Consider the following 14,000-nt stretch of genomic DNA (forward strand, 5'->3'; position numbering starts at 1 on the left):
GTGCTTAATTTGAGCCGATGGTGTGCGGTGCTCAGCACCCACACTTAGTTGTCAGCACCAGTACCTATGACATTCTGCCACATAGTGGCACTGTTTTTTTAATTCAGTGATGAGCACAACAACTGTTGTTTAGTAATTCAATATACATTAAGAATGACTAATATCTACTGCCAAAGCTATTCTTTTAACTCAGGGGTCCTGCAAATATCAGAACTGTCACACTTGTAGGAGTGTGACTTGTTAACTATGCTATTACTTTATTTGACAGTGGCAATGGGCAGTGCAAGTAGAAGTGGCCTGCTGACTAGAGCCCTGACACTTATATTTTTTTTTACAAAGCACTGGCCCTAGGTAAATATCTATTCATATATACTTAGAGAATAAACTGCTGTTGCCTTGCAACCTAGAGGGAAATGGCTCTCCAGCAATTTTGAAATCAAAAGAAACACTATTTATTGCTGTGAAATCTGGAATTGAAAAGGTGGTTCAACACATTCCAGCTAGAAGACTAAAATTCACCATAGGATGCAAAGAAGAGCAGACTTTAAACACTTTTGAACCCAGAGGGGAAACGCTGAGACATTATCAGAGAGCAGAACTAGAAAAAATAAAGATCCTTGAAATAAAAAGGTTCCCGGTGCTGCCCGAAGGTGCTATACGACTTTGAGCTGTAGAAAATACTTGTTTTTCAACACAGAGGAGAAAGGCTACGTAACACTTCGCAAAATTGACTGGGTTCTGTAAACTGTATAACTCGAAGGTGACAAACTCTATGATATTGTGTTTCCTATTGGACAAAGGTTTCCAACAATGGCCTAATGGACAAGACAATTATTCTAATACAATGCAGCCTGGAAATAAAAATCTCCATGACGCTGCAATCCAAACGAAGGAGATTTCCAAACACTGCAGTCTAGAGAGGAACGGCCACATGCATCAAAGTCCGGTTTTGCGATTCCTTATTTGCGATTTTTAAGGAATCGCAAATAAGGAATCGCAAAACGGGATGCATGATTTAAAGCGCATAAAATTTGGGATTCGGTAAAAATCGCAATTTTTACTGAATAGCAAATATTATGCGAATTCCAATTAGCGATTTCGCAATTCCCATTGATTCCTATGGGCCAAAAGGCCCATAGGAATCAATGGGAAGGCATTGACATTTTGCGAATTTCAATTAGCGATTCGCAAAATATTAATGCATTCCATGGGTGCAGGGGGGTCCTGCACCCCTGAAATGTAGTTTGAAGTGCATATTTCACATGTGTCTGTAACATGACAGTGTTTTAAAATGCAATTTTGAGCATTTTAATACATTTTCGCAAATTACCACAAGGTTCACCCTCGTGGTAATTTGCACCCCCTATTTGCGAATTCGCAATTTAAAAGTAATCATGCATTGCCTTTAAGGAATCGCAAATTTGCGATTCCTTAAAAGCAATCGCATTTTTGGAATTCGCTAAAAATAGCGATTTTGCCAAAAATGCTTGATGCATCCCAAAAACCTATTTAGGAATCGCAAACGGCCGAATTTACCGATTCGCACCGTTTGCACTTCCTAAATAGGTTGATGCATGTGGCCGGAAGTGTTTTCTTGAACAACTGAAAGGCAAACAAGCTCTAACACGGTGGGGCCTGAAGAAAAAGGTTGTCTAACACTCTGACCCCAGAGTAAATATTCATTATCTCTCTGGGATTCAGAGTAAAAGATTTCTGACAATGTGTACCAGGGAAGAGAGTGTTTACTCCTGAGCAGCACGGTCGAAGGTGTCCCTAATACTGTGCAACCTAGAGAAGAAAGGTTTGTTTACACCATGAAGCCTAGAATAAAGGTTAGGTACCGCTACACAATCTAAGGTAAATGTTATTTTAAGACGGTGTATCCCAGAAGTAAAGCTCTGACACTCTGCCTCCAAAAACAAATTGTTTTACTACCATTTGTACGATAGAGTGGCTAGCTGATTTATAATATGATACAATCTAAAGGGGAACAAAAGCTCTGATACTTTGATTTACCCAAGGAAACCTCACTTATAATGATAGAGACCTAAAGGAGAAAGGAACACTGCTGTTTTGCTTATTAGCAAAGAATTCCACTCCAACCCCTTGCAACGATTACAGTAATACTGTCTAATGGGATGCAACCTACAGGGCACAGACTCTAACATTAGGCACTCAGAAGTGAAAGAGCCCTAATCCTTTGCTGATTATAGAAAACTGTATTTTCTATATGTTGTAACATATGGGTAGATGCATCAACGTTTTCATTTGCGATTCCTTATTTGCGAAAAATAAGGAATCGCAAATAAGGAATCGCAAATGGCAATGCATCATTAATTTCGCAATTTTATTGTGATTCGGTAAAAATCGCAATTGTTACCGAATCGCAATAAAATTGCGAGTTCCAAATTGCGATTTCGCAATTCCCATTGATTCCTATGGGCCAAAAGGCCCATAGGAATCAATGGGAATTGCAAATTCGAAATTTGGAACTCGCAAAATGTTCATGCATTCCATGGGTGCAGGGGGGGGGTCCAAAGGAACCCCCCCTGCACCCCTGAAATGTATTTTAAAGTGCATGTTACACACACACATGTCCTAAGGACATGTGTGTCTGTAACATGACAGTGTTTTAAAATGCATGTTTGGGCATTTTGACACATTTTTGCAAATTACCACGAGGTTCAAACTCGTGGTAATTTGCACCCCCTAATTGCGAAATCGCAATTTTAAAAATAATCATGCATTGCTTTTAAGGAATCGCAAATTTGCGATTCCTTAAAAGCAATCGCATTTTTGGAATTCGCTAAAAATAGCGATTTTCCAAAAATGCTTGATGCATCCCAGACACCTATTTAGGAATCGCAAATGGCCAAATTTTGCGATTCGCACCGTTTGCACTTCCTAAATAGGTTGATGCATCTAGGCAATAGAGATGACAGGATATCTTATATCTTATACTGCGCAACCTCAGGGACAAATGAGCCTTAACATGGACCAGAGTGTCCCTTTAAAATGTTACTCTAAGGAAAGACAGGTGCACCTAAAGGATAAATGTCCTCTAATATCTTGCAAAACGGAGATTGTCTACCCGACACAGTGCATGCACACTGGACAAAAGGGATATCTGACACTGTGCCACCTACAGGTGAAGCCCCTGAGCGAAAATGGGTCTCTAGCACCTTTCAACCCAATAACAAGAGCACTTTGATGCTGAGAATTTTTTTTATTTTTCACCATGCCAGAGAAGGTTCTTTAGCACTGCAACACGACTTTATAAGAATGTTTAACTTAGAGAGAAATGCAGTCAAACATTAAGCAATCACTGTGCAACCTAGAAAAGAATGTCTCAGTAACAGAGTGTAACAACACACCATGAAACCTGCAGGAGAGCACCTCTTCAAACCATTGAAAAACTACTGTGCCATCCCGTAAGGTGTATGGATTTACTATTGTTTATACTTTGCTGCAGTTCAATTAAACCCACACATGCTAGAGACGTTGTTATTTCTACCACTAATTGCATTATACACCACACCCTGCAAAATTTGCGTATTTCCGCTGAAAAAAAAATGTCTAGACTCAAAACGGATCAAAAGCTACTAAAAAAGGACCAAACGTGGTGATGTGCCATGGCAGACTCTTTGCAAATGTAGCCTTGTCACCCTTCAGTTGCTGATTGCTGTATTCAGGTATTAAACTGGTATTAAAGATGTGAAGCGTCAGAACTGACAAATGAATGTGTGATCACTAAACACTCGGGTAATGAAAGAAGAGTTGTTTCTGCTGTACAGAAATTATCCTAGTTTCTGAAAATAAGTATGTTATGGCAGGCTGTACTTTCTATAGCTAGAACTTAATTTAAATTCTTACCTTTATTTATTTAGCTGCTAAAATGCTGGAAAGTATCTGTTTCACTCATTATTGTTTTTACCCACAGTATTAAATAATTACATTCCCTTTAAGCTTACTGCCCAATGGAAAATTAAGTTAATATAACCAATAATCTTATTTTCAAATGTAATCCTAGGTCTTGAGAAAGAGTAGCAAAATCAAAAAGTAATGTTATACTTGTCTATTCAAGAAGTAACATTTACTACCCACCAGTCCAAAAGGCCTGCAGGACGGTGGGCAGGAAAACTGGTTGAGTGCTCCTCACCATCGCCAACTGGTCTGTTTCACTTGGGGCGGCGCAACAGTAGCAGTGTTATGAGCTTGATCATAGACAGTTATTTAAGTTTTTAGGGTTTGACAAAGCTTGTACATATACACAAATTTTAACCCTGATATAAAGGTAATGGTGTTGGTCAGATGTGTTCGCAGTACCTCTTCCCATCTGGGCTGCCATGATGTGGATCAGTCAGCGTGTGGAGGTCAGGTTCATGCTGGCCTTGCGATAGTGAAGATGGAAGAGAATCTGTGCTTAGGTGGAGTTTTTGTGACGTGATTGCGAGGGAGAAAGGCTTGGGTTTTCTCTACATTTCCAGGATGCTACTGATGGGCCTCACAGCCTTCACCAAATGCAGGGGAAAGAGGATCAATGGAACTCTAGTGCGCTCGTTCACAGGGCTGCGCTATTTGGGTGTGGTAATATTGCCCAGAGAACTACTGATACTGCATAGTACAATTTTTACGTGATAGAGATTTGAGAGATTGAGAGAAGTAAAAAGAGATGTTAGATAGAGGAAAGAGTAGTGAGATGGAGATGGGGGAGGGGGCGTCAAATGAGAAGTGAGGAATAGAAAGACTAGTCAGTGGATTTTAAGCATTTTCTAACATATTGGCTATTGAGCTCTATGTGTTCATTGCTCAACAAACCTCAATTTAAGGGCAAAGCACATATGCAATGTCTTTAGCTCTACTGAGTTTTGTTTGGGTTAGAGTGATTTCCCTGTCTGGTATATGGGTGTGCTCCCCAGCCGAGTGTTTGACTGCATGTGAAACTGGCATCCTGATTACATTTTGGTCCTCACGCAATTTGAAAGAGAACCAACCCAAACTGGTCGCAAACCTTAGACAATGGATGCAGATCCATTTCTTGGAAAATGTGAGCAAAAGTGGGATCCACACCACCCCACTGTTTCAGTCTGAAGTTGTTGACCAAGGAAGGGGGAGCTTTACAGTGTATTCAAAGAGCTGCTGTGTCCCAGGCTGGTGACTGCCAATCTTCCACAGGTGAGGGGGCATCCCCTGAAGTCTCCTCTTTGTGCTGGAAGGGCCTAGAAGTATGCCTGTCTGCTGATTAAGGGAAGAGGTGGACCTAGCCTTGCATTGAGAAAGAGACTGTCCAAAAGTAGTGTCCCAGGGTGTCCTTGGCATGCGAAGCAGTCCGAGGAAGCCGATGAACAATGATAGTGAGCTCGGAGTAGCCCGTACTACAAAGAGCACTTCCAGTTTCTCATCACAGTTTTTGAGTGAACCGTGTCACAATTGCACCATGGTCAAAATTCCTGTTTCACCTGGCAGCATACTGTGGGCTTGCGATACTAGAACTGTCACTGCGGCAGCAAAAGGGAAAGCTGCATGCCGCTGAAGCTGAAATTCAGTAATTTGCCTCCAGGTCGGAACTGTCATAGGGACATCATTGTGACGAAAGTTGGCCACAAGCCTGTAACTACTAAATCCGACACCAGTGTGCAATCAATGATAAGGGCTGCCACTGCCAAAGAGGGATATGGGTAAGACCTCTGCACCGCTTAAGACTGCACAGCTAAAGACTTTTTAACCAAGAATTGAAAAAGACATTGATCCTAGTTGTTCCACTAATGAAGTGTGACTGCTTTCAGTTAACAGAACCCACACCCAATCCTTGCCCACTTTACATATCATTGAGAAATTAAGAGACAGAAACTCAATCTTAATAGGAAGGAGACGTAAACTAGGGAGGCAGAGGTGTAGAGCATCATGTAAGATGCAACTGACTACAACCCTCTATTACTCTCTCATTGTGTTGTGTAGTAAGTAAGTTTGCCATGTGATTAAAGTGTTATCTTTTTCCGTAAAATATAAGTTCTGAGGTGGGCATTATGCTATTGTGACTGTTGGTTGATTGTTGAGTTCTGAGCTCTTGCCTCCCACAATGCTTTTCTTCAAAACCTGTGACTGTTCGCCATCGCTCTGCTAGGAGTACAATACAGGAAAGGGTGTACTTTGGCCAGTTTGCAGAACCACAGTAGGATGGACGCCAGGACACCACTGGCAAATTACCTGTGGCCCTCCCTGGGTCTACCCAGCATACATCTGCTTACCATGCTACATTACAGTCATCCTGGAGAAAAATATAGTTACCTGGTCATACATTTGGTTCTTGATGCATATCATAGGCACTGTTGGGCACTTTCTTCTCTCAATTTAAATGCTATACCTTCAACTTCCAACTGTTTCGGGAATTTCAGAAAAAAGGAATCATTACAGATTAATAAAGGATATAGCTGGCTGGAATTTTACTTGCAATCTGTATGAAAGTGTCCCAATATAACATTTGTGGAGCATAAGTGATAATTATGTGCAAATTTAAAATATAACAAACGTTGGTTGATTATTTCTGCAAAGTTACACATTTAAACCCTGAATACTAGTGGGCTGCTAATCCAATTTGAGGCAACGAATTCTGTATTGTGCCAACACAGGATTACAAGTCAGCTAAAACCTGGAGATAATAGGGAGGGCAAATAATGCAAAACTCATTTTGTGCTACTCGGAATAGTAGAAAACAAGCACAGTTTGTGTTTTCCCCTCTTCAGTGGTCAACCATTCAGAAACTGTGCACCCGCTAAATATTGGGTAATATGATTATTACATGGTTTTTGGACATCTTTTGCCATTGTGATCCATCCTAGCACACTGTTGTGCATGTGCATTTACCAGAAGCTATACATTTGATTTAACTGTATGTGCAGAAAACGGAGCACTCTAATGTGTGCTCATGCTATTTTCACCCATTTATCACTTAATCACCAGTCCCACTGACTCTGTATCCATTATGATATGTACAGAGTGATAACTGCTGGGGTAATACTAAGCCTGATATAACTGACAGTTGGACTTGGACATCTCTGGACTGTCACCCCCAAACTTTGTGCCTTCTTCCCTCCTGTTTTCTGAATTCTTTTTTGTTGGCATTAGGACTTTGTGCACTTTACCTCTGCTAACCAGCACTAAAGTGTTTGTGCTTTCTCCCCTAAAAATGGTAAAATTGGATATGTCGGATTGGCACATTTATTTTACTTGTAGATCCCTAGTAAAGTGGTACTTAAGGTACCGAAGGCATGTATATTAAAAGCTACCAGTGGGTCTGCAATATTCAGTGTGCCCCTCCCCCACTAAAGTAGCACTTTAAAACATGTGTCAGGCCTTCCATTGCAGCCTGTAGTGCAGACTTAAACTGTCATTCCAACCTGTCACAATAAACCTTTTGCCAGGTCGACACCTACCTTTCAAGTACATATAAGTTGCTCCTAAGGGCAGGGGGCATTATATTTAAAAAGTAGGATTCGGTTTTACCTGTCCTGGTAGTGTACAAAAATAGTTTTTCACTACTGTAAGGCCTATCTCTCCCTTCGGATAACATTGGGTTACTTTATTAAGCATTAACTTTCGATTAGGAGCAGGTTGAAATATCATTTTTGGACTCACATGAATGCTAATTTAAAATCTTCTTTAATGGTAAAGTTGTTTTTTAGTCACAAATCTGAAAATGACACTTTTAGAAAGTTGGCATTTTTTTGCCCTAACCATTTTGTGTTTTCTGCCATTATTCTGGGTCACATGACTGCGAATGTCTATGCTGTTTAGATTTATGTATTCCTTCCTGACAGTGACATAAAGGGGATTAGGTGTGGACAGGATGAGCCATTCAGCAAGGATGGCAGGGAGTGGAGCTGTACCCAACCCTATATGCATTTCAAAGGGCTTGCCTGCAGCACACACAAACACTTGTCTTTTGTCACCCCAGACTTCTTGGAGCCTTGACTGGGAAAGGGGAGAACTTTTTTGGCCCAGATGTGAGAGTAAAATAGTGAATAACCCCACTTCAAAGGCTGGCACTAGGTATAAATATTGGACCTCCAGGGTCACTCTCCAGTACACTCCTGGACCTGTGAACATTAACAAAGAAGGACTGCCTTATTCCGCAAAGAACTGCCTTCCTTCTTGATGCCTGTCTTGTTCCACACAGGATTACCCTGCTGATTGAGGCCTGTCTTGTTCCTCGGAGCACTTTCCTGCTGCATCAGTCCTACCCTGCTCGATAAGAAGGAAGACTGGACTTTCTCCCTTAATCCCAGGCAACCTGAGTGACTCCAAGGGTCAATTGGCTTACCTCCATTCTGGGACATGCGGGCACAACAAGCTCCAAAGGCCTCCCTGTCTCTTTCCAGTTGGCCTGCTGAAGTAGGCCTGCCAGAACCTGCCTGAGACCACTGGACTCTGCTTGAGGGAGACCCTAATCTCCTTGCCCAACTGAAGGTGCCATCACATCTGTCACACAGCAACACAAACCCCCATAAAGCCTTGCCACGCTGCTAAAATCTTCATCAAAACTGATGTTGAGTGGTGCAAAGCCCTGCAACGCCTCACTGCACAGCTGACGCAAAGCCTGGCCTCACAGCTGAAAGCTTAATCCGAACTGATGAAGAACGGCACAAAGACCCACAAAGCCTTGCCGCACAGCTGAAAGCTTCATGATCTGGACCAATGTCGCAAAGCTCTGCAAAGTCTCAACGCACAGCTTAAATCGTCATCGGCCGATACCAAGTGACACGTAGCCTCACAAAGCAACACAATGCAGACCTCGAACCAAAGACATAAGGTACAACTCCCAGCAGGCCAAACTTTACCGTGTGTCGGCCTGCGCTCCATCATGGTCGGCCTGAAATGTTACACTTTGCCTCTACATTAAGCCTGACTGCTTTTTTGTCAACCTACCAGAGGGCTAATCAATGCCTGTTTCCGAAATTCCCCATGTTTTTCCTCATTCAGGCCACTTTTCTCCAACCATAAATCTGTGTGGCAAAGGAATTGTGAAGTGTGCTGCTTATTCTCTGTCTCACCTTTAAGGTTGGAGAAATCAACCAATTGCATAAGCTGTAGTAATTTCTTTGCGAAACATCAAGAAAAATTAAGCTGATCTACGTTGCTGAGTACCTCTGGCCCATGGAATACGTTTCCGGTTTCTGATTCTCATTAAAAAGTTCAGCCTACAAAAACATGTGTGTCGTAGTCTCAAGAGCAAAATGCTTTGTCACGTTCATTGAAATGTAAACAAAGCAAAATAATGAAAATGATTTTGGAGCTATTTTTTGTCCTTGTCCTAAAATATTTTATTTTATTGCTCTTTCTAATACCATAATGTTGTTTGTTCTTTGCCATGAGTCCACAACATTCTTGTAAATTCCGTTTTTATCTGTGAGTTACCAGACAAATTGAGATTGCGAGTTGTGTGGGAAAACCCACACCATTAGATTTTCCTTACACACATCTGAGGTTCTAAAAGGATATGGATATATCTGGGGGAAAACGCATAAAGAGGAGAAAATATGGGAAATAAGTGTGTAAACACCGACTTCCTTGGGTACTCCCCATCCCATGCAAAAAATGTTTGAATAGTGACTAACGTACCATGCAATATTAGTACTTTCAGGTGTGTTATTGCCAATGCACTTTTACACATATTTCTTATTACCTTGCTCCTCTGTCTTCCTCGTCACAGTCACCCAGGAGCACTATGTGTTCGGGGCAGAGCATTCACCCATACAAAAAATTCCCCACCCAACATGGTGGCCTGATAGGAAGTACTGGTCACCTGACCTCCAAGGGTGGGGCAACCCAAGACCATATCCCAAAACACCCACAACCAGAGTAGCAACACGGAGGGTCAGGTTATATTCTGTTGGGCCCCAACTCCCAAGGCCGAGAGGAAGGGAACATGACTGTGACGAGGAAGACTATGACTCAGAGTAATGAAGATTACTGGTAAGTAATCAAGTCATTAAGGGTGTTAGTGGATTCTGTGGTGGCACAGGGAGCACAATGATTTAATAAATATACCCAAGGGTGCTTTAGCTGCATCCACATTTCTTTTTTTTAAATTTTATTTTTTTAATGGTTTTATAAAAATACAAACAATACAAAAGAAAATCGTTATATGAGTTGCCAGCAATTGAGTTTACAGGGTAAGTGGTTCATGGTACATTTCGAATGTATTTATAGAGTGCAAAAATTTAAATACTCATCTCACTCTAAAAATTAAATAAACTTGTGTGCTAACGATCTAATATTTATTTAGATTTTTTTGCGAAAAATATTGAAAAACATGATTGTGTAAAATGTGTGATTCGAAGTAGTGAGTGAGAAGACTAACCTTGAATTCTGTTGTTCAATTCATAGCATTTTATATAAATAAAATGACGGAAGCAAAAATGAAACAAAAAATAAACTATTACGTATTTTATGGCGAGTGCGCTCCCTGCGAATATGCGCGTAGATTGCAGTCAGCAGACCTGCGCAGAAATGCATTTATACTTCCTATTAAGCTTGTTTCTATACATAGCGTCCATTTAAGCGCGCGCTGTATAAACAGTTGAGTTGATTCTGCGTTATGTGAGCCTCACTAAACTAGTTTTATCTTTCCTTTTTTTATTCCCCTCTGCCCTGCCGTGGATCTCTAAAAGGACAGTTGGAACCAATAAACGAGGTGAGCTAATTTGATGATTCATTCTCCGTCCTTGATGAGCTCCATATCAAGGGGAATTGTCTCCCTGCCTTCAGCCTTATCTGCTGCACTAGATATATATTGCATTAAACCCGCCAGAGTAAATTTGCTAGGCCACGTGACCGAAAACCTGTCCAGCGCGAGACACTGGAGACAGAATCCGTGCTGCTGATCTCCCGCCGCCTCTGACAGAAGCAGCAGGCGCGCGACATAAATCTGCATCTCCCGCGCTGGGACAGCGGGGCTTCCGGCGCTTTGTTTTCTATTGTGTACAGCCCACTTATTAATTAGCTAGCGACATCTTGGGAGGGACAGACACTTGGTACGTCCGTTGTGACGAAGCTACTTACCAGACACAGGAAAGACGTGTCCAGGGTGATTGAAAAGTGTTCAGGGGCAGGGTGGCATTTTGTTTGCTCTTTTAGGGAACACACGCAGGGATTGTGCCTACTGCACTTTAATTAAATTTGATGTCGAAATTGCAGAGACATTTAAACTCGTCTCCGGGGAAACCCATGCATGAGATAATAAAGTCATTGCTTAGAAAAGGACTTAGCCAAGTGGAGTCTAGCCCTAAATAAGATGCATGCTTATTTTGTGAGACATAGAGCGAAAAACAGAGCTTTTGTAAACAAGCATCGGAAAATCTAATAGGCCTGGCAGTGATATCACAGACAGACAACAAACACTACAGGTGTGCATAAAGGACATGCTCGAATGGAAACGTGTCACTACACAGGCAGGCACACATTCTTAACTAGGCTACATCAGAGACACACAGACAACACAGCCAAATAATAACTTATCTAGTAGTGCACAGTTTACAAATAAACGAAAAGAACTAAGGTAGACTATTTTACAGACAAGCTCACCACATCTGGTGGTTCTCAGCACAGCTGCTGCCAGGACTAGGGGTGAGCGAGCCAACAAATAGATAGGGAGAGTCGAGCCAGATCCGAGCCATCGGGCTGCTCTGTCGCAGAAAGCCCAATCATGAGCCTTGAAAAGATGTGGTGTGTAAGTTATGCAACAAACATCATGGTAGAATATGATATGGTGTCTTCAAAATTTTTAAAAAGTGTATGTATTTAATACGCAGAAGGCTTTTACCTGACTACAGCAGATATCTCTGCATTGAGAATCATTTAATAAAAGTAAAAGTTTTTAACATGAACTGAGAAACATTCCTATTTCAACCCTGATAACAATGATATTGCTGAATTCCCGGGCATGTCAGTTGTGATGGGCCCAGATTCTGATGGTAGATGGAACAACATTATATGCTACTAAATAAACACAAGGGATATTTTTGTACAACACACATCCTGAACTGATGTCTTGGAAGGTGATGCCATGACTGATAATAAAGAGGTGGGTAGGTGAAATAAAGTATTTGCTTGGGATCACATCATTTGGGGTTGTATGTCGTTACAACGCATTCCGTTGCAACGCATGCCTTTTCCCCGCATGCGTTACAACGGAATGCTTTTTCCACGCATAACCCTTACCACGAATATTCCTTTACCACGCATAGATCTACAACGATTTTCGTTGTAAATTTATGCATGGTAAGGGCATACTCTTGGTAAAGGTTATACCCCTCCCCTGTACCTTTACATGACTCCCCAGCCCCCACTCCTTATAATTACCCCTGCCCTTAACCCTTAATCATTTAAAAAAAAAAAAAATTCCTCTTACCATTTCACGTTGTCTCCTCTCCATCTTCCTTGGTGACGTTGTATGTCGTAAAGAGGAAGCGGAAGTTTCTTTCCGTTTCCTCTCAAACAACGCTGATTGCCTCCGCTTCGTCACATCAGGTGCTTTTTTTGGGGGGGAGGGGAAACCCCCAACCCTTCTTTTTATTCCCACGCTTTATTTTTTTATTTTTTGGGGGGAGACCCCCTAGCCCCCTTTTCCTTTTTTTAGCCTTTACCACACATGCCTTTACTACGTATCTCGTAGTAAAGGTATGCGTGGTCAAGGCTGTCGTGGTAACCACGCTTGCATTGTAATGCATGCGTGATACAGGTTTGCGTGGAAAGGGCTGCACTGTAGTGGCCGTTTCCCACCATTTGTTCAAATTGGGAAGCAGAATTGATCCCATATTTTCAGTTTCACATTGTGTAGTTCAGCATCTCCATAGATATCTCTTTCTGACATCAAAAGCCTAAACTTTGTCCTTAATTGTTGGAGGGTAAGGTTAGAGTTTGGGTGACATGCAAAATCCATAACAAATTTTTGACAGTTTCACATAGTGCAAACCTTGCCCAAGGTCATAAAAGGGCTTCACAATAGGCACGTACTGTGTTACGTTTTTTTTCAGCACCAAAAGATTTGCAGGGATTCACGGGGTTCTGAGCCAATGTTAGATTTTGAACATGGTTCCCAATTTGAGATAGTCAGCAGCTGTAGCCACGAAACCACATTGCATCCAGTGAAGGCTTGGCAGATTTTGGGCATAAGGTTCCAAGAGGAACTGGGTCTGGCCTGGCTCAAGCCTTCAGTGGCTCGCCCACCTGTAGCCAGGTCACAATCAGTCTTCAGATTAATGATTGCAAAAAAACCCCAAAAGAAAACAAGACTGCAGACCTTTTCCATCTATCTAGGAGTAAAGAATTGAAGGTTTACCTCTTTAAAGAGCGTTACATCACAATGCAATAACTGTCAAAAGCCAGCTTTCTCTCCTATTACTCCTTGACTTTCATGTACAGCTCCCCGCTGCCTTTTGGCTGGATTCACAACATGGAAATTCCATCCACATGCACAAATATTTACATAAATTGTGCATGATAGGTAATTTCTCTGATATTTCAGCAACACAGGGCCCCTTATATGTAAAAGGATGTAAAGCTGAAACATCCTAGGCATACAACATTGCCTGAATATTTGGGCAAGAATATGGATTGCATAAAAGGAGTAGAAATGGGCGAAGCCAACAAATTAACAGGGAGAACCAAGCAACAGCAGCTAAGGATCTGGTCTAGCTTTAAGAGCCCGTGCACAAGCCAAGTCCTAAATATTTGGCATGTAAATCATGCAACAAACATGTTGTGTAAAAATGTGATAAAGTCTCTTCGAAATTCAACAAAGTGTATTTCTTTAACAGTACTTATTGAAAGTGATAGGGGTCTATTCACAAAGGTAAACTTACCTGTAAATAAATCTAGACATATAAACATACTCTTACACTTCTAAAAACATTACTACTTTGGCTACTCATAGTTTAGGAATGTAAAGTTACTCAGAAATGTAGACGTCCATGTCACCACCTCCTGTAACAGGGGGAGAA

General features: G+C 41.5%; 1 protein-coding gene across 1 annotated transcript in view; it reads left to right on the plus strand.

Annotated features, from left to right (window-relative positions):
- The window catches only part of SYT17 (synaptotagmin 17), a 616,952-nt gene that overhangs the window by 23,145 nt on the left and 579,807 nt on the right, over positions 1 to 14,000 (plus strand). The window contains exon 2 of the mRNA XM_086939743.1: positions 10,671 to 10,693. Within this exon, the coding sequence (XP_086795869.1) occupies positions 10,671 to 10,693 (23 nt within the window). The remainder of the gene's footprint in view (positions 1 to 10,670; positions 10,694 to 14,000) is intronic.

This window comes from Lissotriton vulgaris, chromosome 10, assembly GCF_964263255.1.
Source record: "Lissotriton vulgaris chromosome 10, aLisVul1.2, whole genome shotgun sequence".
NCBI classification, from domain to species: domain Eukaryota; kingdom Metazoa; phylum Chordata; class Amphibia; order Caudata; family Salamandridae; genus Lissotriton; species Lissotriton vulgaris.